This window comes from Prionailurus bengalensis, chromosome D3, assembly GCF_016509475.1.
Source record: "Prionailurus bengalensis isolate Pbe53 chromosome D3, Fcat_Pben_1.1_paternal_pri, whole genome shotgun sequence".
Taxonomy (NCBI): domain Eukaryota; kingdom Metazoa; phylum Chordata; class Mammalia; order Carnivora; family Felidae; genus Prionailurus; species Prionailurus bengalensis.
The window spans coordinates 21,524,262-21,550,750 of NC_057356.1; the positions used below are offsets into that span (position 1 = coordinate 21,524,262).

The 26,489-nt window shown below is 39.5% G+C and overlaps 1 protein-coding gene across 1 annotated transcript; it reads right to left on the reverse strand.

Moving 5' to 3' along the window:
- Positions 1–2,369: 2,369 nt before the first annotated feature.
- DRG1 (developmentally regulated GTP binding protein 1) lies at positions 2,370–26,489 on the reverse strand. The gene is made up of 9 exons (XM_043559210.1): positions 26,341–26,489; positions 25,364–25,487; positions 23,043–23,218; positions 16,635–16,704; positions 13,219–13,388; positions 11,086–11,216; positions 9,012–9,179; positions 8,616–8,738; positions 2,370–2,677 (listed from the first exon to the last, which is right to left on the reverse strand). The coding sequence occupies exons 1-9, from the start codon at positions 26,380–26,382 to the stop codon at positions 2,578–2,580; spliced, it is 1,104 nt and encodes a 367-aa protein (XP_043415145.1). The 5' UTR covers positions 26,383–26,489; the 3' UTR covers positions 2,370–2,577.

Below are 26,489 nucleotides of genomic sequence, written 5' to 3' on the forward strand. Positions count from 1 at the left end.
TCGGTTAAGCGTCCGACTTCAGCCAGGTCACGATCTCGCGGTCCGTGAGTTCGAGCCCCGCGTCAGGCTCTGGGCTGATGGCTCAGAGCCTGGAGCCTGTTTCCGATTCTGTGTCTCCCTCTCTCTCTGCCCCTCCCCCATTCATGCTCTGTCTCTCTCTGTCCCAAAAATAAATAAACATTAAAAAAAAAAAAATCAGGAAAGGGGTGCCTGGCTGGCTCACTCATTAGAGTATGTGACTCTCGATCTCAGGGTTGTGAGTTCAAGCTCCAGATTGGATGTAGAGATTGTTTAAATAAACTTAAGGGGTGCCGGGGTGGGTCAGTCAGTTAAGTGTCCAACTTTTGACTATGGCTCAGGTCATGATCTCACGGTTCACGAGTTCAAGCCCCACATGGGGCTCTGCACTGACAGTGCAGAGCCTGCTTGGGATTCTCGCTATCTCCCTCTCTCTCTCCACCTCCCCCACGGGCATGCACACACAAGTTCTCTCAAACTTAAAAAAAAAAACTAAAGGGGCACCTGGGTGGCTCAGTCAGTTAAGCATACAACTTCAGCTCAGGTCATGAGCTCACGGCTCGTGGGTGTGGGCCCTGCATTGGGCTCTGTGCTGACAGCTCTGAGCCTAGAGCCTGCTTCGGATTCTGTGTCTCCCTCTCTCTCTCCCCCTCCTGTGCTTGCAGTCTGCCTCTCCTCTCAAAAATAAACAACAACAAAAAAATTATTTTTTTAAAAACCAGGAAAGAAATGGAGTATGTAACTGTACAGGGAATTCAAGCTTTGAAAGCCAAACCACTGTAGTCTTGGAGTTCAAGAGAAAGCCTTTACTATGGGAATGCCTCTCCTTAGCAGCCCTACCCCAGACAGCATTTCTAACACAAAACTATACTCCTCTCCCAGAACTCTCAAGTCTGAGCCCAAAAAGAAAGGAAAAAGGTAGGGTAATGTTCTCCTCAAGCATCAAGGGGCCAATGATGCAGGGAGGGGAGGATGTTGAATGATGGAAGGAAGGCCTATTCAAAGCACATCAGAAGTCCCTGGATGAACTGGATTTCAGCAACCTCCCCTACCCAACATCCTAGCAATGCGAAATTCTTGCCCAATGATGTGAATTTGAACATGAGGACTCCCCTGAAACACAGTATTTGCTCTGGTTGGAGAGCAAACCTTGCTGGAAATCTCACAGCTCAGAAAGTCAATGTTTCTCTAAAGAACTGGGGTAGGCTCTAGAGTATGGCCTCTATCATGAATGCACCAGGGATATCAAGGTCTATATCCTGCAAAGTGACTGGGACACCAGGCCTGAGGGGCTTATCTCCTATGTCTGGGGACAGAGGTGAGCTCAAGCTCCCTCAGCATAAATAACAAGCACTGGAAAAGGCTGAGTATATGGATAATCCCACATCCTCAGCCCCCACAACCTGTTAGAAACTCTAGCTCACTTCACCTAAAATCAAACTGTCTTTCTGCAAATCTGTTTCCCTTCCTAATTTTCTCAGGGACTACCCTTCTCTATCACCCCTGTAATCCATACTGAAATAATCTTTGACTTCTCTTCTTCCACAGAGCAAGTCAATCTTGGTACGTACATGCCCACACCTTCCCTTTGCCATTATTCTCACTAACCCAGTCTACTGCACAAAAACTTTTGCCAATAAATTTCCTAATATTCAAGGAAATCCCTTTATATTCCTGTCTTTCCAGCAAAAACCTCTGATTATGCCCTTAGTGCCCTCTTAAATAGTCTCGACCTCACCTTTCCATCTAACATCCCACCTTCATACATACACATATGTGGACACACAAACCTCTGCTCAGGTAAAGGAAAGAGACCAATAAGAGCCAACATTCACTAAGTACTTACATGCCAGATACCATGCTAAGTATTTGACAAGTACTATCTCCCTTAATACTAACAATCTCCACTCTAGAACACAAGTGCTATTACCATCTCCATGTTACATGAAGAAACTGATGGTTTTAGAGGCTGTATAATTTATGCAGGGTTTCAAAGCTAATTAGAAGTGGCCATGCAATTAGAAATCTTGCGTCTGGTCAGAGTACTTTACTCAACTGCTACGTAACACCATCTCCCACATGGGCTAGCCTTGCAGGGAATAATCAGTTAACTTACATCAAGTCCTTCCTCTTTCCAGTATCATCTGCGAAAGGCCACCTGAGAAGAGTGAAGGCCACATCCAGTTGGAAGGGTTTCCCACTAAACATCAAGTAAGATGTTGCAGTCACATTTTTATCCATTTCACACTCAAAACCAAGCTCCCAAATAACCCCTTCTGCAGCTGCCTCACTGTACATAGTCATCTTCATTCAGTCCATCCCAAAACAAATTCTGACAATGACACGTGAACTGCATATAGCTGGCTGGCTTACCAGGTCCTTTATGCAGTTGAATTTACAAGGTGACACCAAGTTAAGATAAGTAAAGTTCCAGTTTGGGTGCCTCCATTTCCCTCCCCTGAATCCTGATCCACTGGCTGCCAAAGCCAGAAGGGGTCTCGGGTAGGGTGCTTAGTCATGGGGAAAGCTCTTGTGGTTGGCCCGGCAGAGGGATAGGTTTCACTTCTTCACAATCTGAATGACATCCTCATCTTCCAACGTATGGTCTTTACCCACTTTTTGAGGATTGTGTTTCACAGACAGACCCCAGACCAGAGCGCTGTAGAGAAGGGAAATAAAAAAAATAGTTAGTGTAAATAATCACCTAGCTTCTACCCTATTTACCTGGATGCCACCTTTCTGCTCAGATTTAGCATTCTAGCTCTTAAGAACTATAGGCTTACAACAGCCAAAATCCCCTCTCCAGAGTCAAGGACCAAATTCAAAGCCCAGAGGTATTAGCTTTCCCGGCAGTATAGCACAATGGCACCTTCAGATACAAAGTGGCAAAAAATTTTGGAAGTCGTGTGGTTCCTCTTCTTCAGAGCCAATTTAGGAAAGTCAAAGAGAAAAAACACAAATGAGAAATGTTACAAGACTAATTTAAAATTAAAAGGAAAAAATAAGGGTTATAGAAAAATACACTGAAATAATTCAGACTGAAAACTGATTCTTATACTGTCAGTTACAGACTGTTACTGAATACCAGTTTTTATTGGGTCTACTAAAACCATAAAGCACCTCCCTCCTCAGCCATGCTAGGAAAATTCTTCCTCCCTCCCAAGACACCGTAACTAGTATGTTCTCCTGATTTTTTGAATTTATGAAGATAATTTTTATCTACAGGCCTCCAATACTAAAAATTTGTTGTGCTAGCAACGGAAATTGAACAAAACATTAAGACCCGCCTCACAGAGGCTAAGAATCTTGTACCAAGCGATAGAAAAAGGTGGCCATGTTGTTATTATATGGTCTTTGCAACAAAACATCTTTAAAAACCTATGTTCCAAAAAGAAATCACTGAACGAGATTTCACTTTGTGGAAAACAGATAAATGACAGTTACAGATACAACACCATTAGTAAAACAAATATACATAAAATTTTTCAAAGCACTAACAAGCAAGATAAATGCAAGGTGACCATTTTATAATCTTAAACTAGAAAACTAGTTCTTAATAATCATATTCAATGCCTGCGGCAATATCAGTGCCTCCTATTTTATTGATGGCAGTGTAAACAGGTTCAGCCCTTTTGGAGAGCAATGCACCAAAACATATCAAAGGCCATATTATTACTAATCCTAGATTAAAGTAATTAAAAGGGAAAGGTCTGTGTATGAAGACAAGAAAACTATGTAAAGTAGCAAAAAATGCAAAAAACATGGTTATAAAAATGACGTGAATCTTGCAACACACAGAAAACACATAGTAAATGATCAAAGGACATGTACATGTGGTCAAGGACATAAAAAGAATGCAACAAGGACAAATGTTATAATTAGTAGGCCTAAAGCTGAATTTTTATTAAGATGGCTAAAATGCTCTTTGTTTCATCATCAAAAAAAAAAGATGGGTGCCTTGGGTGGCTCAGTTCATTAAGCATCCAACTCTTGGTATCGGCTCAAATCATGATCTCAAGGTTTGTGAGATCGAGCCCCGCATCAGGCTCTGCACTGACAGCCTGGAGCCTGCTTGGGATGCTTTTTCCCTCTCTCTCTGCCCCTTCCCAGTGCATGTGCTACAAAATTTTTTAACTTTAAAAATTAAAAAAAAGAAAGAAAACAGAAAAATAGCAACCAAACAAAACTGTTCGTTTTTTTTTTAATTTTTTTTTTTTATTTTTTAAATGTTTATTTCTGAGGGAGAGAGAGACAGAGCACAAGCAGGGGAGGGGCAGAGAGAGAAGGAGATACAGAATCCGAAGCAGGTTCCAGGCTGTCAGCACAGAACCTGATGCAGGGCTCAAACTCACAAACTGTGAGATCATGACCTGAGCTGAAGTCAGATGCTTAACCAGCTGAGCCACCCAGGCGCCCCTCTATTTGCTTTGATAGGTCTCTTCTCCAAAATATTTTTCTCCCTCCTCATTTAATTCCCTGGCTAACTTACAGTTCTCTAGAGGCTTAGAACAGCGTCCTGCCACCATGGAAGGTAAGAATTATCTAGAAATCTATCACATTTGAAAATGGAAAATATCTAACTTCACAAGACTCTCCTGCATTAATTGAAATATATGCTAAAATATAATGGTTTGAGGATAGTGAAAATTAGCACCTGCACATGGAATTTAGTTACTTTGGATTAAAGGAATGTCAGGCTTAATAAAGGTCTTCACTCTTCTAATATTCTTAGGATCAGCAACAAGTATTTTTATTTTTTTTGTTTATTTTTCAGAGAGAGACAGAGCATGAGCCAGGGAAAGGAAGAGAGAGGGAGAGAGAGAAAGATACAGAATCTGAGTCAGGCTCCAGCCTCTGACCTGTCAGCACAGAGAGTGACATGGGGCTTAAACTCATAAACTGTGAGATCATGACCTGAGCTGAAGTCAGACATTTAATTGACTGAGCCACCAGGCACCCCAAGTATTTTTATTTTTTTACGTACATTATTTTTTTTATTCTTTTACATTTATTTATTTTTGAGAGGCAGAGAGAGACAGAGTACAAGCAGGGGAGGGGGAGAGAGAGAGAGGAAGACACAGAATCTGAAGCAAGCTCCAGGCTCTGAGCTGTTAACACAGAGCCCACTATGGGGCTCAAACCCACGAAACGTGAGATCATGACCTGAGCTGAAGTCAGGTGCTCAACTAACTGAGCCACCCAGGCACCCCAAGTTTTATTTTAATTTCAGTCAGTTAACAGTGTCATATTAGTTTCAGATGTAAAATATAGTGATTCAACAATTCATACATCACCCAGTACTCAACAAGACAAGTGTGCATTCCTTAATCCCTATCCTATGTAACTCATCCCCCCACCTCCTAGTCACCTCCCGTTTGGTAACCATCAGTTTGTTTCTTATAATTAAGAGTCTGTTTCTTGGTCTCTCTCATTGGTTTTGTTTCTTAAATTCCACACGAGTGAAATCATATGGTATGTTTTTCTCTTATTTCACTTAGCATTATACTCTCTAGATTCATCCATATCATTGCAAATGGCAAGATTTCATTCCTTTTTATGGCCAAATAATATTCCAGTGCATGTATGTGTGTGTATACATCTTCTTTATCCATTCATCAATCAATGGACAAAAAACAAGTATTTTAAAAATGTCATTATTTCCATATTTTCCTGATCTTCTACAATGATTTTCTATTTTCTTCAATTTTAAAACAACTTTTTAAATTTCAGCCCACAGAGTTGAAAAGAACTATTCATAGATACTGTAATCCAGTTAGTTAAAATATTTCTCATAGGGTTATAGGTTGCAATTCTGAACTACTACATATATATATATGTGTGTGTATACACACACACACACACACATATATATATATATATACACACACACACACACACACACACACACACACTAGAATTAAGTAAATAAGTAGATTAAGTAATGATAGCCAGGTTTCTCATGGTTGAAGAAAGATGTTAAAAATAAGAAAAAGGAAAAGGCTTTAAAACAAACCCTGTGGTGTCGAACTGGAATCAGAGGTAACCATATAAGCTCACAGGTTTTTGGTTTTTATTTATGTATTTATGTATGTATGCATGTATTTATTTATTTATGAAAGAGAAAGAAAAAATGTGTGTGTGTGTTTGTGTGTGTATCAGCAGGGGAGGGGCAGAGAGAGGGAGACAGAAGCACCATCAATGCAGAGCCCAATGCAGGGCTTGATCTCCGACCATGAGATCACGACCTGAGCCGAAACGAGAATCGGATGCTTAACTGACTGAGCCACCCAGGCGTCCCTAAGTTCATGGTTTTTAAGATAAGGATGCGAGGGTGGGTAAACAGATGAATAAATAGGAAGGACAAGAGAGACACAGAAATAAAGATGTAAGCATGGGTTAGTATCCATACATACACTTCCTAGCTGTCTGCTGAAACGGCCTATAAACAATGATAGCCCACTAACAATGAACACACCTAGCACACACATCTTGTATACCAGGGCTTCTTGGAGAAGTGACTGATTCCAGGGGTGGTGCAGGGAAAAATCATTATGAATCAGAAACATCTAGTAGTGCCAAAAAGTAAGGAAATGCTTAAAAAAAAAAAAAAAAATGGCAGTTTACTAAAAGAACACGGGAGCCAACTGAAGGAGTTCCTAACTGCCAAACCTAGAACACTTTGAGTAACAAAATAATGGTAGTACTGGATTATGGCCCATGGAAAAAATACCCAACAGCTCATACCAATATAATTATGAATTAAATTAATAGGAGAGAAGCAATAGCTCTAATTCACAGAACTCCAGTAAATAAATGTAAAATCAAAGAGGGAAATAAAGAATCACCATTAGACAAACAACACTGCAATAAAAGTTGCCAACAAGCTCCACTGATAGGTACTAAAAGCAGCAAGAAGAGAAACATGATTTGCATAGTCTCAGAGTAACTCCCCCAAAATATTTATCAAATACAAAGGAAGAAAAGTACTATGTTTACAGTAAAGAATCCGAACCAACACCAACTTCACCAAGTGATTAAAGTAAATATCACTATCAATAGGATATACTGACATCATGATTCTTGTGATAGGATGCATTGAGGATATGTCATAGTTTTTGTGATATTCTTACCAAAAATGCATGTCACTTCAGTCGTGAGAGAACACTGAACAAACCCAATGTGAGGGACATTCTACAGAATAACTGACCAATACTTTTCAATGTGCCAAGGTCATCAAAGACAGTGAAAGGCTAAAGAAATATTACTGGGAGACTGAAAAACTGGAAGACTAAGGAGAAGTAACAACTATATGCCACGTAGATTCCTGAAACACAAAATGGACACTGGTAGAAAAGGTATTAAAACTCAAATAAAGGGCACCTGGCTGGCTCAGTCAGAAGAGCATGTGACTCATGGGGCGCCTGGGTGGCTCAGTCGGTTGAGCGTCCAACTCAGGCTCAGGCCATGATCTCACGGCTCGTGAGTTCGAGCCCTGCGTTGGGCTCTGTGCTGACAGCTCAGAGCCTGGAGCCTGCTTCTGCTTCTGTGTCTCCTTTCTCTCTGCCCTAACCCACTCGCATTCTTTCTCTCTCTCTCAAAAATAAAATAAACATTAAAAAAAAAAAATTAGGGGCGCCTGGGTGGCGCAGTCGGTTAAGCGTCCGACTTCAGCCAGGTCACAATCTCACGGTCCGTGAGTTCGAGCCCCGCGTCAGGCTCTGGGCTGATGGCTCGAAGCCTGGAACCTGTTTTCAATTCTGTGTCTCCCTCTCTCTCTGCCCGTCCCCCGTTCATGCTCTGTCTCTCTCTGTCCCAAAAATAAAATTAAAAAACGTTGAAAAAAAAAATTAAAAAAAAAAAAAAATTAAAAAAAAAAAATTAAAAAAAAAAAAAGAAGAGCATGGGACTCTTGATCTCAGGGTTGTGAGTTCAAGCCCCATGTTTGGTGTAGGATTAGTTAAATAAAAAAAATAAATAAATCTCAAATAAGGCCTAAAAATTAGTTAATACTATACCAATGCTAATTTCTATTCCTGATAACTGTACTATGGTTATGTGAGCTGGTAACATCAGAAATGTGGTGAGGGATATAAGGAAACTCTTTACCTAATTTTTCAACTTTTCTGTAAGTCTAAAATTAGCTCACTTAGCTCAAAATATAATGTTAGAATTTTTTTTTTTTTTTTCAGCCTGTTAGAATTTTTTTTTTCAGCCTGTATCAGCAATGAAAAGTATATGAGAGAGATTTAGGGAAATTTACCCATGCTTAAGGTTTAGAGTGGGTCTCAGTAACCACTGGAGGCCAATATGATGCTGGCAAGAAGAATTCACATTTGTGTTTGCCAAGAGGAATATGAATTAACAGAATAAAGTCAGAACCCTTTGTACTGTCAGCTCTCCTGACCCGATGAGGCTTCTAGAGCTCTTCCTGCTCCAACTTAGCATGGTTTTAGGAAGACATTGCAGAGTTCTAACCAAGCAAGCATTTCAGCAGTCTCCCTGATGCCCGTTTTCTTTAATGCTACCCTAAGAATTGGTAGTTAGTGGAATCAGTAGCTCCCATGGAAAAGAAGGCACTACATGCCCATGATACTTACTATTTAAATTCTTTGATAAGATTTTTGTGAATCTTCATGCAGAAATCCTCCACCGTGGTCCTAGAGTAAGGCAGTACCACTGGGGATGTATAATCTGGCAACTGGCCTTTGGGTTTGGTGTAACTAGGACAGAGAGGGAGCAGAGGTTGCTTACTTCTTGGAACGTTTCATGTGTTAAATGCAAATCAACCCTCCATCACCCCTGAGAAGATCAGACACAGATAACTTTCAACTTGAGGAAGAAAGTGCCCACAATATGGCCTGGCACATGATAGAAATGAATATACTTGTATCTCCAAAAAGAGACAAATTATGTTAATGAGTTCCAGGAAGTATCATTTTAGGACAGTCTGGTTTAATTCCTACAGCAATATGACCCTTTCCACTAAGACTTACATCCTCACTAGCTTCAGATAGTCCCAGATCTTTTCCAATAGGTCGTCAAAATTCCAGCGGTGATGGGCAGAAATGGGGACACAGTGAGGCACCTTATAGATGATATCCAATTCCTCAATGGAGATCTGATCAATCTTATTCAATACATAAATACAAGGGATATAAACTCTACAGAAATAGAATAAAATAAGACATTAGTCTGGAGCCTTTGACAAAACTCTCAGTGTGATTATTAGCATCTCCTTGCTCAAGACCCCAAATCAGAGATTCTCAAGAGGCGCAAGAGGCAGATCAACCCCTCAATCCCTCCCCACGAAAGGCTTCCTACCAAAATAAGGTCAAATGTCTGAAAAAGTAAACTATGCGTTGAGAAGTAACAAAACTCAGGCCCTAGTCTGAGCCATGCAGCTAATTACTGAGAGATCATACTGCAATAGAAGAAACACAAGCTTTGGAGTCACACAGACTAAATCTACTCCCACCTTTTTCACTTCCTAGATGTAAGTCCCTGGGAAAGTCTCAGAGTCAATTTCCTACAAAGTTGTTTTATGAATTATAAATGTAAATAAACTTTTAATAACATGTTTCATGATAATTTTTTTTTTAATTTTTTTTTCAACGTTTATTTATTTTTGGAACAGAGAGAGACAGAGCATGAACGGGGGAGGGGCAGAGAGAGAGGGAGACACAGAATCGGAAACAGGCTCCAGGCTCTGAGCCATCAGCCCAGAGCCCGACGCGGGGCTCGAACTCACGGACCGCGAGATCGTGACCTGGCTGAAGTCGGACGCTTAACCGACTGCGCCACCCAGGCGCCTCTCATGATAATTTTTTAAATAAAAAACATAACATCTGGCAAAGTCACAATCCTAATGTCCAATCAATAGGGCAGCCAAGGCTACTAATTATTGATAGCAAGCCACAACTTCTCATGCTTCAAATGCCTCACTTATACAATGGCCTAACTCAAAGAATTAGCCTTTGCTTGTTTTCAAATGAAAATCAAATAAATCCATCCAACAAATAGAAACAAATGAACAGGAAAGCAACTAAAAAATATTATGCTCAATAAGAAACTCTTAAAAACTGAGAATAGGGGTGCCTGGGTGGCTCAGTCGGTTAAGCGTCCGACTTTGGCTCAGGTCATGATCTCAAGGTCCGTGAGTTCGAGCCCCGCGTCGGGCTCTGTGCTGACAGCTCAGAGCCTGGAGCCTGCTTCAGATTCTGTGTCTCCCTCTCTCTCTGCCCCTCCCCCGTTCATGCTCTGTCTCTCTCTGTCTCAAAAATAAATAAACGTTAAAAAAAAAAATTTTTTTTTAAATAAATAAAAAAAAAAACAGAATAAACTGAGGGCTGATGGGGGGGTGGGAGGGAGGGGAGAGTGGGTGATGGGTATTGAAGAGGGCATCTTTTGGGATAAGCACTGGGTGTTGTATGGAAACCAATTTGACAATAAATTTTGTATATTTAAAAAATAAATAAAAGGAAAAAATAAAAATAAAAATTTAAAAATAATAACAAAATAAAAAATAATAAAAAATAAAAAATATTATGCTCAAATGCCAGGAAAAATTTTTACAGTAGCTTAAATTATTAACTTAAAATACTAATAATAGTACTTTTTCATGAAATAGGGCTTTAGCTACATACCCTTAGGTTACCCTTAGAGAGAACAGATACAGCCCAGCATGTTGAGTTCTATAGGATAGCCTACAGGCTTTCTCAGATGGATTAATTCTGGGACAGCAGATTGTGAACTACTCCCTTCCACCATTGTATGACACAGCTTAGGGGACAACCTAGTTCACAGCAAGTAACTGAAATGGGGAATTTAACCATCATAACCAAATTTAAGAGCAAAGAAGGATGTTAGAAATCAAAACCAATTTCAATTTACAAAAACCAAAATCAATTTACAGCTAACAAAACCAAGGCCCACTATTTATCTGAGATACTAGCATAGCTAGAGTTAGAATCAAGATACCCAGAATTAGAATATCCAGATTCATAATCCAATGTTTCCACTACAAGGCTTAAATTGAAACTCAAGCACCAGACTACATGTAGTCAGTACCTGTTTCCTTCCACCACATCAATAAGGTCATCTGCTGTGGCATCACTACGCAGAGTCACATCAGCATTGTGAATTTTGTATTCAGCCAAAATGCTTTTCACAGTTTCAGCATCCAGCTCACTCTGAGGGCACTAAATGAGCACAGAAGACAGTAACTGGTCACAGAGCAAAAAAATCTCCCAAGAGTATCCATATTGTACCCGAATAATTCTAGCTAAGGAGCAAGTTCATTTCTGAAGTCTGTTATCCTGGATAAGAGTAAATGACTTTTATTAGCAAATACTTGAAAACTAATAATCTTTCTAAACTCAAATGAAGGTGCTATAGACTGAATCACTCCCACCCAAATTCATATGTTGAAGTCCCAACCGCAGTATCTCAGAATGTGACCTTTAGGGTTAAAGACAGGGTCTTGAAAGAGTTAACTAAGTTAAAATGAGGTCATATGAATGAGCCCTAATTCAATGTGACTGATATCCTTACAAGAGAGGGAGATTAGGATACAGACACACAGAAGGAAGACCATCTGAAGACAAAAAGGGAAGACAGCCATCTACAAACCAAGGAGGGGCCTCAGAAGAAACCAACCCTGCTCGTACCTTGATCTCAGATACCCAGCACCTCTAGAATTAAGAGAAAACAAACTTCTCTTGTTTAAGCCACCCAATCTATATAGCAGTTTATTATGGCAGCCTTAGCAAAAAATTCAGAAATAATATGAAATGTTCAAATTCAATGACAGGATAACGGGAAAGATCTTTTGGGCAGGACCGCTTAACTTTATGCTAGTCATATTATCTGGACCTCTAGAATGTTAAATGTTGTAGGAAATTCTCAGACCTCAATTATATGACTTAGAAGCAAGCAGCATGGAGCAAACTGATTACTCCTCCAATATGAAACATTTTCTTTACTTGGCTTCCAAGATTTCAAACTCTTCTGGTTCTCCTCCTTCTTTCTCTAAGAAGTCTTATTTGCTGGTTCTTCCTATCTCCCCAATCTATAATCATGGGGTGGGAGTTGGGGAGGAAGCTCCATCCCTGAACCTCTTTTCTATTTATACTTACTTCCTAGTGATCTCAGCTAAGCCCATGGCTCTACAGTTGCTAACCAGCAAATTTGTACCTCCAGCCTTGATTATTCCTCATATACCTATTTGATGGTAATACTTGGATGTCTCACTAGCATCTCAAACTGAATGTCCTGATCTTCCCCTCCCCTCCAATCCTATCCTACCCAAAGTGCTACCATTTTAATAATAAGAGTCTATTTTTCCAGCTGAGGAAAAAATCTTATAGTCCTCTCTCTCACAACCCACATCCAAATCAGGTGTAATTCCTACCAGCTACTTCCAAAATCTTTTTTTTTTTTTTTTAATTTTTTTTCAATGTTTATTTATTTTTGGGACAGAGAGAGACAGAGCATGAACAGGGGAGGGGCAGAGAGAGAGGGAGACACAGAATCGGAAACAGGCTCCAGGCTCCGAGCCATCAGCCCAGAGCCCGACGCGGGGCTCGAACTCACGGACCGCGAGATCACGACCTGGCTGAAGTCGGACGTTTAACCGACTGCACCACCCAGGCGCCCCTACTTCCAAAATCTTTTGACAATCAAGCACTTCTATCTCCCCCACTGTTACAATCCCACCAACACTCTCCATCCCTTTTCCCTAGTTTAATTTTTAGATTTATCATCATCTAATATTCTGTATGGACTCATTAATTTTGTTCGTTACTTTTCCACACAGAATGTAAGGACAGAGATTTCTGTCTATTTTGCTCCCTCTTCCAACCTCCCTCCCTTCCCAACAAGGGCCTAAAACAACATTTTGCCCATGGTAGGCGCTCTATAAATCTGTGTTGAATGAATGAAAACACTTGATATTAGTAGCCATCTACTTTATGCAAGCATTAAGACTGGTCTATACTCCCATACCATACCAAAAAATAACCTAAAAGAAGAAATGAAGTTGCAAAGGTAAGTCTGAGATTGATTCTTGTCCTACTCTGTCAGTCATTACAAGGTTGTTGTGTTACCTCAGTTAGTGCTAGAAGCCAGGTAATTTCCAAATGTCAACATCCTTCCACCCTAGTTCCTTCAGCAGCCTGTCCCACCCATGTCACCTCCACTTACGGTGGCTGTGAGATTAATGCCTCCTTTATCCTTCTTCTTAAAGCCAATGTTAGGGGGTTTGCTGTTCAAACGAATGCCAAAGCCTTCCAGCTCATTTTCAATTATCTTTTTATGCCCCAAAGGTTTCAGGACATCCAGAACAATCAGGATCAAGTTACATGTTCGGGCCACTGAAGAATGGAAAAAATAATTTATATGTAAGCAAAGGTCACTAAAGACTTAACTAAGCCAGATACTCAAAAGCTGGAGTATTGAGAGGGGTAGAATTCCATTTAGAAACAAAGGACTTTTTTTTCCTATTAATATAAAGACACACATGAAGTTCTTAAGGTTACCAAATTCTATCCTTGAAGTCAATTTGCAATGTATGCCTTGTTTTCTCCTGGTATCTCTAAAAGATGTGTTAACTTCTAGATACACTAGCAGAAAAACAAGTCAGAATGAAGATAAGAACCAGGCAATAACCTAAATCCCTGAAAAAGTTTAGAAAGATTTAAAACAGTAAGAATTCTAAAAAAGATCATCTGCTTAGCATATTTTTAGTCAACTTTATTACCAGCATAATTATATACACATATATTACATATATTATATATTATCAGTGTAATTTATAAAAAATAAACTGTGTCCATGTCATACAGTTTAATGACAAATATATATACCTGTATGGCCACCATAAGCAAGCAGCATACAGAACATTTCCATCACCTCTGAAATCAATCTTCCTCTTGATTCCCATTCAACTACTCATCTGCTTTCTGTCACATAGGTTAGTTTGGCAATTTTTAAAGTTTCATATACATGGAATAATACAAAATACAGTCTTTTGTTCCTGACCGTTTTAATTTAGCATAATGTTTCTGATATTCATCCACGAATAACTTTTAACATATGATTCTATAGATAGTTAAAATTAGTAATTCAATATAAAGGTAGAATAAAAACACTTTCAAACATGAAAAAAACAGAAAAATTTACCTATCAATTTATCTTTTTTCTGGTAGTTTACTAAAGAATGTGCTTCAGCAAAACAAAAATGACCCCCAAAAAGAACACCGACTCTAGGAAACAGAGGATTCCACACAAGAACACAGAAGAAAGTCTCAGGATGACAGCCATGCAAAAGAGTTTAGCACTGCACTATCCAATATAGACTCCACTAGCCACCTGGGCTATTTAAATTTAAACTAATTAAAGTGAAAAAAAATTGAAATTCAGTTCCTTAGTCACATTAGGCACATTTAAAGCACTCATCAACCACACATGCTTAGGGGCTACCATACTGGAGAGCATAGATTCAGAACATTGCACTCCTGGACAGTGCTGATCTAGAAAGCAACCAATCCAGATTAAAGCAAGAAGACAGGGTGCCTGGCTGGCTCAGTCAGTAGAGCAAGTGACTCTTGATCTCCGGGTTGTGAGTTCAACCCCCACCCTGCATGTGGAGCCTACTTAAAAAAGACAATAAAATTAAAAAGAAAGAAGACAGGGTACAGGACAGTAGTGTCAGGGTTGTGGGGAAAGAATGAAATCAGTAACTCTTGAGCTATATTTAAGTATCTAGAAAAATACTGATGGATAAGCATTTGATCTGTTAGAATATTTGAAAAATAGTAGCAAACACAGAAATGTAAATAAAACAAAACAATTACTAACTCCATGAAAAACAAATTTCAAAAACAGATTCAAGAGAAAAGAAGCGAAGTCACAACACACTACTTATCTTAGCATTGAACAAAAGTTATATATTCATTACATAATAACGTAAATTACAATTGATAAGTTAACTACAAACTGTGATATAATTTCTTTGAAAGACAAGGGGTAGGTGGGGACCTGGCTGGCTCAGTCAGTGAAGCAAGCGACTCTTAACCTTGGGGTTATAAATTCAAGCCCCGTATTAGGTGTAGAGATTACTTAAAAATAAAATCTTGGGGCCCTTGGGTGGCTCAGTCAGTTGAGCATCCAACTTCAGCTCAGGTCATGATCTCACAGTTCGTGAGTTAGGGCCCCATATCAGGCTCTCTGCTGTCAGGGCAGTACTGGCCTCGGAAAACTCTGTTCCCCTCTCTCTCTGCTCTCCCACTCACACGCGCACCTCTCTCTCTCAAATAAACATTAAACACAAAAAAATGTTTTAATAAAATCTTAAAAAAAAAAAAATAGGAAAAGTCGTATGGAGTATAAGAGAGCTAATTCTCAACCATGACATGAAACCAACAGATGATATCTAAAATTAATTAATTAATCATGAAATGGCAATATAAGCATAATATTTAAAAATATGAAGGCAAGGGCGCCTGGGTGGCTCAGTCAGTCAACCAACTCTTGATTTCAGCTCAGGTCATGATCTCGCAGTTCTTGAGTTCAAGCCCCACATTAGGCTCTGTGCTATTGGTGCAGAGTCTGCTAGGGATTCCCTCTCTGCCCCTCCCTAGTTCACACGTATGTTCTCTCTCTCTCTCTCTCTCTCTCTCTCTCTCTCAAAATAAATGAACTTAAAAAAAAAAAAATGAAGGTAAAAAACAGAAAGAACCGTTGAAGAGTTGACAATATTTGCCAATGGGGAATGACGGTGGAGGTGAGGAGAGGTGGAGTAGCAGATTGTTGGAATTTATGACTGGCCTTTTATAACATTTTTACTTTTTTTTTTTTAACGTTTATTTATTTTTGAGACAGAGAGAGACAGAGCATGAAGGGGGGAGGAGCAGAGAGGGAAGGAGACACAGAATCGGAAACAGGCTCCAGGCTCTGAGCCATCAGCCCAGAGCCTGACGCGGGGCTCAAACTCACGGACCGCAAGATCATGACCTGAGCTGAAGTCGGACGCTTAACCGACTGTGCCACCCAGGCACCCCCATTTTTATTTTTTTTAAATGTTTATTTATTTTTGAGAGAGAGAGAGAGAGAAAACAAGCAGGGGAGGGGCAAAGACAGAGGGAGACACAGAATCCAAAGCAGGCTCCAGGCTCCAAGCTGTCAGCATAGAGCCCGAAGCAGGGCTTGAACTCACAAACCACGAGATCATGACCTGAGCAGAAGTTGACACTTAACCAACTGAGCCACCCAGGCACCCCTGTAACATTTTACCCTACATAAAAGAAGAAGGAAAGACATGGGTGGAAGTCAGGAAACCCGAGTTCTAGTTCTGAATCTTTCTGAATCTGCCACAAACAGTGCTACACTGGACTGAAGCACTTCACTTTTCCTGTCCTTAATGTTTCTCCTCAAATGGAGATCTGGATTGTTACTCTCTGAGGTCCCTTCGGGTTTTGACATTCTATTCCAGTAAGAAGTCAAGTAAAACTATGTCCTTCATTGTAGTAAAATCTCTAAGTCCAACAGTCCCCATCTAAAGCAACAGTACCTGATAAAGGGATGATATCCCAGAATGATGGCAGCCCTGGACCACTCACCTGCAATGACTTGACGGCCTCTGCCTTTCCCATCCTTGGCACCCTCAATGATACCTGGAAGATCCAGGAGCTGCAAGATTAAGGATGGGGAAAGGAGAGAAGGAAAAAAAAAAAAAAAACAACACAAAAAACAGTCATAAATCTAAACAGATCAAATAGAATAATTTATTTTTCAAGTATCCAAAATATAAAGGATTCAAATCTGATCTTCCTTATAAGCTGTGTATTACTTTACTATGCATCCAAATGTCAGCTACAAGTTTTTTATATACTTTACATCTAGTTTAAAATGTCTAACAACCCTGAGACCAGGATATTGGCTGAGGTTCATACAGGTTAAGTGATTTGCCCAAAATCACAGTCCAAATCAAGTAAGATCTTAATTTTCTGAAACCAATGTTGCACTGTATGTTGGCTAACTAAAATTTAAATCAAAAAAAAAAAAAAAAAAAAAAAAAAACCCTCACATTTTGAGGGCCAAACTCATTATTCTGCATTAGTATTCCCCTAATATTCCCCTTCTTTTCAGAAGGTTGAGCCCCCCACAGCAATTCCTTACTGTAGACAATAGCCGGATCTTGATATTCACATGATACACTCAGAGCTTTGCCAATCTTCCAAATTGCCCAATTCACAAAAATTTCTGCAGTCATTCTTAAGCTGGTGAGCACAGAATAGTCACCTGCAAAACCTTTTTAAATGCAGATATCTGAGCCCCATCCTGCAAATTCTAATTTAGAAGAGCAAAGTTCACATATTGATATGTACTTCAAAAGGCTCCATGGGTGACTCTGATGTGTGTTCCCAATTGAAAATGACCGCTCAAATGCCCAGAAAATGCAGTAAAGTAAAACTTCAGAGAAGTCCTACTGTGTATACCTAACAGTAAGAACATAAAAACCAACTTCATAGCACACAAATCAAATGCACATCTCAGCAAAATTGCAAACTATTAGTCATAAGCCCTTAAGAGTCCACTGAAAACAGTTAAGAGCATATACAAAATCTGAAAATACCAAGGGTCCACTGCATGGCCAATACTGAATTATCCACATAAATGGACAAGGAACAGAGTTGCAGCTCATCAAAACATCATTTAAAACTAGCTTTTGCTATAAGCCCATCTGACCTTATAAAAACATACTTCACATTAAATAAACCACAATGAAAAAGAATTCAGAAGGTGTTTAAACAGTTCAACTTTTCCTTTCAAGAACCTACTCAAATCTCCTCCCTATTCTTCACTACATAATAATGTTACCTTCTCTAAGACTAATATAACACAACAAAATCCTCTCTCTTCACAAAAGATAATGCATGTTGAATACATCAACCTTGTCTTGGAAACTTTAGTTACTCTGATTTACAAGCCTACATGGGAAGTAATAAGCACACCAGATCTTGATTTCTAAACATCATTCTCCAATAAAAGAAACTAGAGTTCCTTCAGAAGTGGTTAACTTCAAGGCTAGAGCAGGGAAAAAAATCTAAGATTAGCATTGTCTTGCCAAAAAATAAGTACTCTCAAAAAGATGGGGGCTTATGGAAAAGAACACAAGAGCCAACCTGAAGGAGATCCTAATTGTCAAAACTGGAACAATACGAGTAGTAAAATAATGGCAGTACTGGACTATAACCCATAAAATAAATATCCATGAACCTACATTGATACATACTATTGAATAAATAAGACAGAAAAATTCTTCCAAACAGAATTCCAATTAAAAACATGTAGTAGGAAAGAGAAAAAAAAAGAATCACTATTAGGCCAGAAGCAGAGTAATAACTACTGCAGACAGGATCCACAGATGAACACTAAAATGAGTGGGCAAATTTGAGAAACAGGATTTGCATCTTCTCAAAGTACCTCCCCCAAGATACTTATTAACTACAAAAAGAAAGGTAATAACTTTTTAAAAAAGAAAGATAATAGCTTTACAGTAGAGAAATCCTATTGATACTAATGTATTTAACCAACCAATGCAGGTCAGCAACAGCATTTAAAACATGTAACATCATGAATCCCATGATAAGATGCACTGAGAAGGACACACCATCACTTCAGGGCATTCTTGCCAAAAATTTAATATATATTAAAACCTCAGTCTAATTATAAGAAAATACCAGACAAACCCAAACTGAGGGACATTCTACAGAACAATTACTCAGTACTCTTTTAAGTGTAAAGGTCTTAAAGGACAGGACAGAGTAATTATTACAGACAGCAGGAGAATGAAAAAAAAGAACTAAATGCACCATGGAATGAGAAGGCATTTGGTGGGAAAATTGGTAAAAATCTGCAGTCTGTAGTTTAGTGATCACTGCATCTATATTAATCTATCTCTAGTAATTCTTCTGTGATTATGTAGAATATTAACATAAGGGGCATCAAGATGAGTGATACAAGAGAACCTCAAAATAATTACGCTGAATGAAAGAAGCTAACCAAAAGAGAGTACGTTTATATTTACACATGGTCTTATTTATACACAACTCAACCTGTAAACTAATCCGCAATGACAAAATATAAATAAGTAATTGCTTGGAGATGAAGGGGACCATGAGGGAGGGGGCATTTGGAAATTTCTGGGGTTGGTATGTTCATGATCTTGATTGTGGTGATGTTTTCACCAGTATATAGCTATGTCAAAACTAACTAAATTTTACACTTTATCTAGTCTATTGTATGTAAATTATACCTCAATAAAGAGGTTTGAAAAAACAAAAAGTTCATCATCAGTTGTTCCTAGAAATTAAGTCTAGAGTCTACTTCAACTCTCCCAAAGAGTCTATAATCTAACACTTAGTAAATCTCTTTCTGCTATATATATTATATATGATATATATAATATATATAATTATATATTATACTTAATTATATAATTATAACCTAATTATATATTTTACACAATATATATTCTATATAATAATTATATAAGTACAATATAATATATATTATATATATATACACATAACATAAGCAAAAGGCTTTACTATATACACTGAACCTCGCTGATGCTATCAAAAACTCAAAAGGAAAATCCATCTGGATAATCTAAAACTCTGAAACATAGAATATGACTATAATATCATATAAAACAGCATCTGAAAGAGAATATTACACTGAGAGAAAAGAACACAAGTTTTCTACCTATGGCAGCTAAAACGCAGGGGAAAATTTATTGAGGCCCTAGAAAAGTAAAAACAACTTAATTTTAGCTTGTCTTGAGAGGGAAATATCTTTAAGGTTAGAATGAATCATTTAAATGTGGCAACTAAATTTCAGACAATATCAAAGCACATTCAGGGTGATATGGCTGTAGACGTGGCAATCAAATTTCATTCAATAAAATAACGCATGCTTAACATATCTGAATTTCATATTACAACCAAGAGATAAGAATAAATATTTGTTTAAATCATGAAACTGTAGGATTTTAAGAATTCAATGTTAACCTAATTCAAACTCAAATGCCTTTAGAGGTTAAAGCAACTAACTTAAATATGCAAATCAATTATATACATAGAACAACAGGAGTGCTAGGGACACTAGCAAGGTGAAAACAAGCCCCATAATTTTAAAAACTGAACATCCTCTCTGCAGGCTAATCTCCGCCTATGTGATACATCAATTTTCTTTATAACATCCCTGGTAAGTGGTGGTTCAGTCACCTCCAGACGTAGTAATTCTTTGTCTCAGGAGATACCATTCCATTTTTAGACACCTTTACTATTAAAAAACATCATCCTTCCTAACAAAAAACCCAGAAATCTCCCTCCTTATAATTCTTAGTAGTAAATGGTTCTAATTTTGTACACCTCTCCCTTCCAAGTCACAGATAATGAGTGCTCTGCCACAAAACAACCATTTAAAAAACATTCGAGGGCAGTCATCTTAATCCTGTTGTGTACTCCTTAACTTGGTTTCTGGAGAAAGTCAGAAGGGAAGGAAAAAGAGAGGAGAGTGCACAGGCAGAAAAGAAAGTACCATGCAAAAAAGGGGGGAAACACCTAAAAGGTCAGGAGACACTGAAATGAATGCTTTGTGGGAAACACAAGTAAAGAAAGGGGCTAAGTAACTCTTTATTCTAATACACTCAGAAGCCCTAAAAGAGATGTCAATGGCATCTCATCAGGGAAGAGGTTATTCTAGGAGCTGCCAAAACTGTGATTATCAGTAAGACTCTGAAACAAGATGCAATCAAGCAGTGGTCCAGATATGCCCAAGCATCCTCACTCTTATTATATACATTTGAACATGGAGTACCAGAAAGATCTGCACGGGCACCTAACCAGCAGGAAAAAAAAAAGCCACTGAAAATACTACCAGGTGGAACTCCTGGGTGGCTCAGTTAAGTGTCAATTTAGGTTCATGTCATGATCTCAAGTTCATGAGTTCATGCCCTGCATCGGGCTCTCTGCTGTCAGCTGTCAGAGCCTACTTCAGATCTTCTGTCTCCCTCTGGATCTGCACCCGCCTCCCCACCCCGCCTCCCCGCCCACCAGCTAGTGCTAGCATGCACACACTCTCTCTCTCTCAAAAATAAATAAACATTATGGGGCACCTGGGTGGCTCGGTCGGTTAAGCGTCCAACTTCCTCTCAGGTCATGATCTCACTGCTTGTGAGTTCAAACCCTGCGTCGGGCTCTGTGCTGACAGCTCAGAGCTTGGAGCCTGCTTCAGATTCTGTGACTCCCTCTCTCTCTCTGCCCCTCCCCTGCTCATACTCTGTCTCTCTCTGTCTCTCAAAAAATAAATAAATGTTAAAAAAAAATTTTTTAATAAATAAACATTAAAAAAAAGGAAAGAAGATATTACCAAGATACTGGTCCCTTCCTACTTCAGATTCTATAATAAAGAAGTATGAATACACTTTACAACTCTCTGCATAGCTCAGCAAGAGGGAAAACAAATGCTTATACCAAGAGTTCCCTACAAATGCTTATACCAAGAGTTCCCTAACAATGAGCCAAGGTACTCTGTGGCACCACAGAGAACTCAGAGTCCCATGGGATATTCTAAATTTTCAAGAGAAACAGCAATTCTTGATATATGTCAGACAATGAGGAAACTACTAGCTCCACATACTTCACAATTTCAACACTACAGCCTACTACACTGCTTTCAATTATGTCAGATCAAAATTTTGGGAAGTTAGATTTTTCATCAGTGGCTATAATAAAAAGCACCACACAAAAATCAATGTGGAAAAGGAAACAAATGTGGTGGTATCCAATCTGATTTCATGGTTTGAGAAGTTATGTGGTACCCAACAGTGCACACATCCCATTAATAAATAACTGTAGCTGTAAGGACATAAATACTTAGGTTGTTGCTTGGACCTAACAAACTGAACCATTAGGTATTTATTTTGGCCTGGAGTGCCATGAAAAATTACTGGGAGAAGAAAAGTTGTCAGGAAATAATTACTAAGACACTAAGGGTACTGTGAATCAAGCAAGTCTGGGAACCTCCAGCCTAGATTCAAATGTCATAGAATTCAGAATCTTAAAAAAAAAAAAAAATCAGAATCTTGCTTTCTTAGCCGTGCAGCCAACAAGAATATGTTCCGTTATATCTTACATTTACGTACACCTTCTTTCATACCCAAAGGAACTCTTCATTTGGGAGCCCTAAATCTATCATCTATCTAAGAAAAAGTCAGGACACTAACTTCATCAGGCCTCACGGATAAGAATTATCTTCCAAAAAGGATTTTATCACGTTATTTCTTTTTTTAAAAGCTTCTGATGGTTCCTAGCTACATATAAGATAAAATTCAACTTCCTTAGCAGGCACACAAGGGCCTTCATAATTAAGCTCCAACCTACTTTTCCAGATTCAGTTTCTACCACTCCTGTCCACACCTAAGCTTGCACCACAGCAAGCTATTTACCATTATGGCTGCCTGAAATTGCCCTTCACCTTCTCTGGCTGATAAAATTCTACTTGAACTTCAAGACCCACCTCCACTGTCATTTTTTTTTTTTTTAACGTTTATTTATTTTGTGAGAGAGAGAGACAGTCAGTCCAAGGCACAGAGCCCAACATGGGGTTCAATCCTACGAACCATGAGACCATGACCTAAGCCAAAATCAAGAGTCACTCAACCGACTGAGCCACCCAGACACTCCTCCATTGTCATTTTCTACACGAAGCTTTTTTAGTTCTACCAGACCTTCCCCCAATATGCTCAGGTGAAAAAGCAGTCCCTTCTTTCTATGTGTTTTGACAGGCACTATCCCACTGTATTACTGTCTGTATGTACTACTCTATCATGCTTGTTAGACAGAAAGGGCCTAGTAGTTCAAAGGTTAGGCCTGGCATATGCACAGCTTCCCATAAGTGCTTTTTAAATTAACGAAGACTGGATTTCTTCCCTTCTGTGGCCTGCAGGCCTGACTCACCTGGATCTTGGCACCTTTGTATCTGATGACACCAGGCACAGTGGTCAGAGTAGTGAACTCATAAGCTGCCACCTCAGAATATACTCCTGCCAGGTTGCTAAGTAGTGTTGACTTCCCCACTGATGGAAAACCCACAAAACCAATTCGAGCATCACCTGTCTTGGCCACATCAAAACCTAAAACATCAATAAATATCAAAAAGAAGAGGAAAGTTATCTCTTAAAATGTTGAGATTCAGGTAATTCCTTTCACATTCTAGTAGTCTATCCATCTAGGACATATTTCTCCAGCTTTTTACAGTTTACCTTTCCAGAACTTAAGCACACAAAATTTTCCCTAGAGCAATTAACATGGAATATTTACTTAGAAACTTTATTCTTCACTGTTATATACATTTCTAACACCCATAGTATTTTAGGCTTGAAGGTTATATAATAATTGATCTAAAAAATGGGTTTCTTTTTTGTCTTACAAACTCTAAGAACTGTATGATTAACTAGGTTTGCTTTTCCTTTTTTTTTTTTTTTTGGTAATGGCTGCAAACAAGTTCAAAGGCAAATTTATGGCCCTCCTCTAGGAAGTGTACAGACTTTATGACATTATTTTTGGTCCCAACCTTATCTCTCTTGGCTTCAACTTATTCTTCCTACTTACATTTCCCTTTGCACCAATATCCTTATTTTTTATTTTGTTGATGTATGTATGTACATATTCCTGTAAGCCAATGAAAACCTCTTTGGGATCAATACAAGATATACATAAGGGTTCCTGTCTGGCTGTCTTTTTTTTTTTTTAAACCTTTTATTGAAGCATAAAGATACACATAGAAAAGTGTCTGATTATCACAAGGCAAACCAGCTAAGTAATCAGCATCCACCACAAGAAATCATATTCACCATCTTCAGAAGCCCCCTCATCCCCCAATCCTGCTATTACTGACAAAAGAATAACTGCCATTCTGACTTCTACGACAACAGATCAGTCCCATTTGATTTCTCATTTTGGTGCAGCATTCCATTTTTTTTTTTAATTTTTTTTTTCAACATTTATTTATTTTTGGGACAGAGAGAGACAGACTATGAACGGGGGAGGGGCAGAGAGAGAGGGAGACACAGAATCGGAAACAAGCTCCAGGCTCTGAGCCATCAGCCCAGAGCCTGACGCGGGGCTCGAACTCTCGGACCGCGAGATCGTGACCTGGCTGAAGTCGGACGCTTAACCGACTGCGCCACCCAGGCGCCCAGCATTCCATTTTATAAATACAATATATCACAATGTACTTAACTATTCTGCTGTTGATGGTCATCTGGGAGTTTTCTGCTTGGGATTAAGAACAAGTCTGTACATTTCTTTTGATGACTATATGTATGCATTTTTGATAGGCTTGCCCCCAGAAGTAGAACTCCTGGGACATAGGTTATGCCTACATTCTGAGAAAAGCATACAATTCTTGATGTTGGGGTCGTGAGTTCGGGCCCCGTTGGGTGTAGAGATTACAAACATAAATAAATAAACTTAAAAAAAAGATATATAGGGGTGCCTGGGTAGCTCAGTCGATTGAGCAATCGACTTCAGGTCAGGTCATGATCTCATGGTTTGTGAGTTCAAGCCTCGTGTCGGGCTCTGTGCTGACAGCTCAGAGCCTGGAGCCTGCTTCTGATTCTGTGTCTCCCTCTTTCTCTGCCCCTCCCCCACTCATGCTCTGTCTCTCTCTGTCTCAGAAATAAACATAAAAAAATTTTTTTAAATAAAAAAAGATATATATAGAACCCTAGTTCATTACCTAGAAAATACTCATTTGCCTTTGAAATCAGCAGACTGAAATAAGCACAGCTCAAGAATTTAGAATTAGAAAATACAAATCTACCTTGATAGACTTTTTAAAAGATTTTTGTTTTAATTAATTACTTATTTGTTTGTTCTGAGAGGGAGAGTGAGCAAGCAGGGGAGGGGCAGAAAGAGAGGAGAGAAAGAATCCCAAGCAGACTCCGCAGTGTCGGTGCAGAGCCCGATGTGGGGCTTGAACCCACAAACCGTGAGATCATGACCTGAGCTGAAATCAAGAGTCGGATGTTCAACTGACTGAGCCACCCAAGCACCCCTAAGGTTTTATTTTTAAGTAATCTCTACACCCAATGTGGGGCTCAAACTCACAACCCCAAGATCAAGAGTCACATTCTCTACTAACTGAGCCAACCAGGAGCACCTACTTTGATAGAAAATTTTTCATTATTTTTAAACCATACAGCTATATTATTTTGATAGAAAATACACCAAACAAAACAAAACAAAACAAACCAATGCTGAAGAAAAACACAAACCTTCTCCTGGCCCACCACCACCACCACCTTTGGGGGTAATGAGTTCTCTACGAAGCTTAGCAAGGCGAGCCTTAAGCAGCCCTAGGTGGTGTGCTGTGGCCTTGTTCTTTTGAGTCCGAGCCATCTGTAAGGGAGGAATCACAGTCATAAATCAGAAGCAGTTCCCACAGGTTAAAATATCCAGAATGAATGCTCCCTCAAATCTGAATGATTTTTTCCCAGATCCTACTGTCAGTATACCCATTTTAGTCAGACTTAAAAAAGGGGGGGGGGGGTCGTCTGTGTAAAAATCCATTCTCTTCATCACCCAGCCCATTCTCACTACAGAGCAAACAACTGAGGCCCAAAAAGAAGACATGACCAAGGTCATTACAATTAGCATTCACAGATCAGACTAAAACTGAGCTGTGGATTCCTTTTCCAATGCTTGTACCTGATATGCACCGTCTGATACAGGGTCACCACTTTCCCGATTTTAAAGAGCTCTGAGCACTTCAGACAATACAATCACATACTAATTCGTGTGGAATCAACAGCTACCACAGATGTTATCCCAGATCCATTCCCGGGAGCAATACTCTGGGAAATTCAGCCATCAAGTAGAGATTGGGGGAAAGGGAGAAGGGTTTTGAACGCTGAAGAAAGATACTGAACGAAGTACGTGAGCTGGTCAGGGCTGGACCACAGAGAGGAAGAGGATTCGGTGTTGACCACAGAAAAGGAAGACTGAGAGGAACGATGTTCGGACAGGAGCCGAACACTGGAACGGGGTACCGACCAAGGTGCAAGGTCCGAACTAAGGGGAGTCGGGGGGCTCCGGCGGAGGCTGAGGGGAGTGGGGGGACACGGGGCCGGGCTGAGAGGAGTCGGAGAACGCAGGCCCGGTCCTGACGCGGCTGAAGGGAGTACAGGCAAGGGCAACACTGCTGAAAAAGGAACGCTCCGAGGGAGAGTGAAGCGCCAGCTGTGCCCATTACCTCGGCTTCGATCTCCGCGATCTTGGCTAAGGTGCTGCTCATGGCGGCGAGTCACCGGGGGGCGTAGTGGCCTGCACACAGCCTACCTCCCCTCACACAGCCGCCTGCGGACCTGCTAAGGCCACCAGGCGTTACTGCAGCGCGCAAGC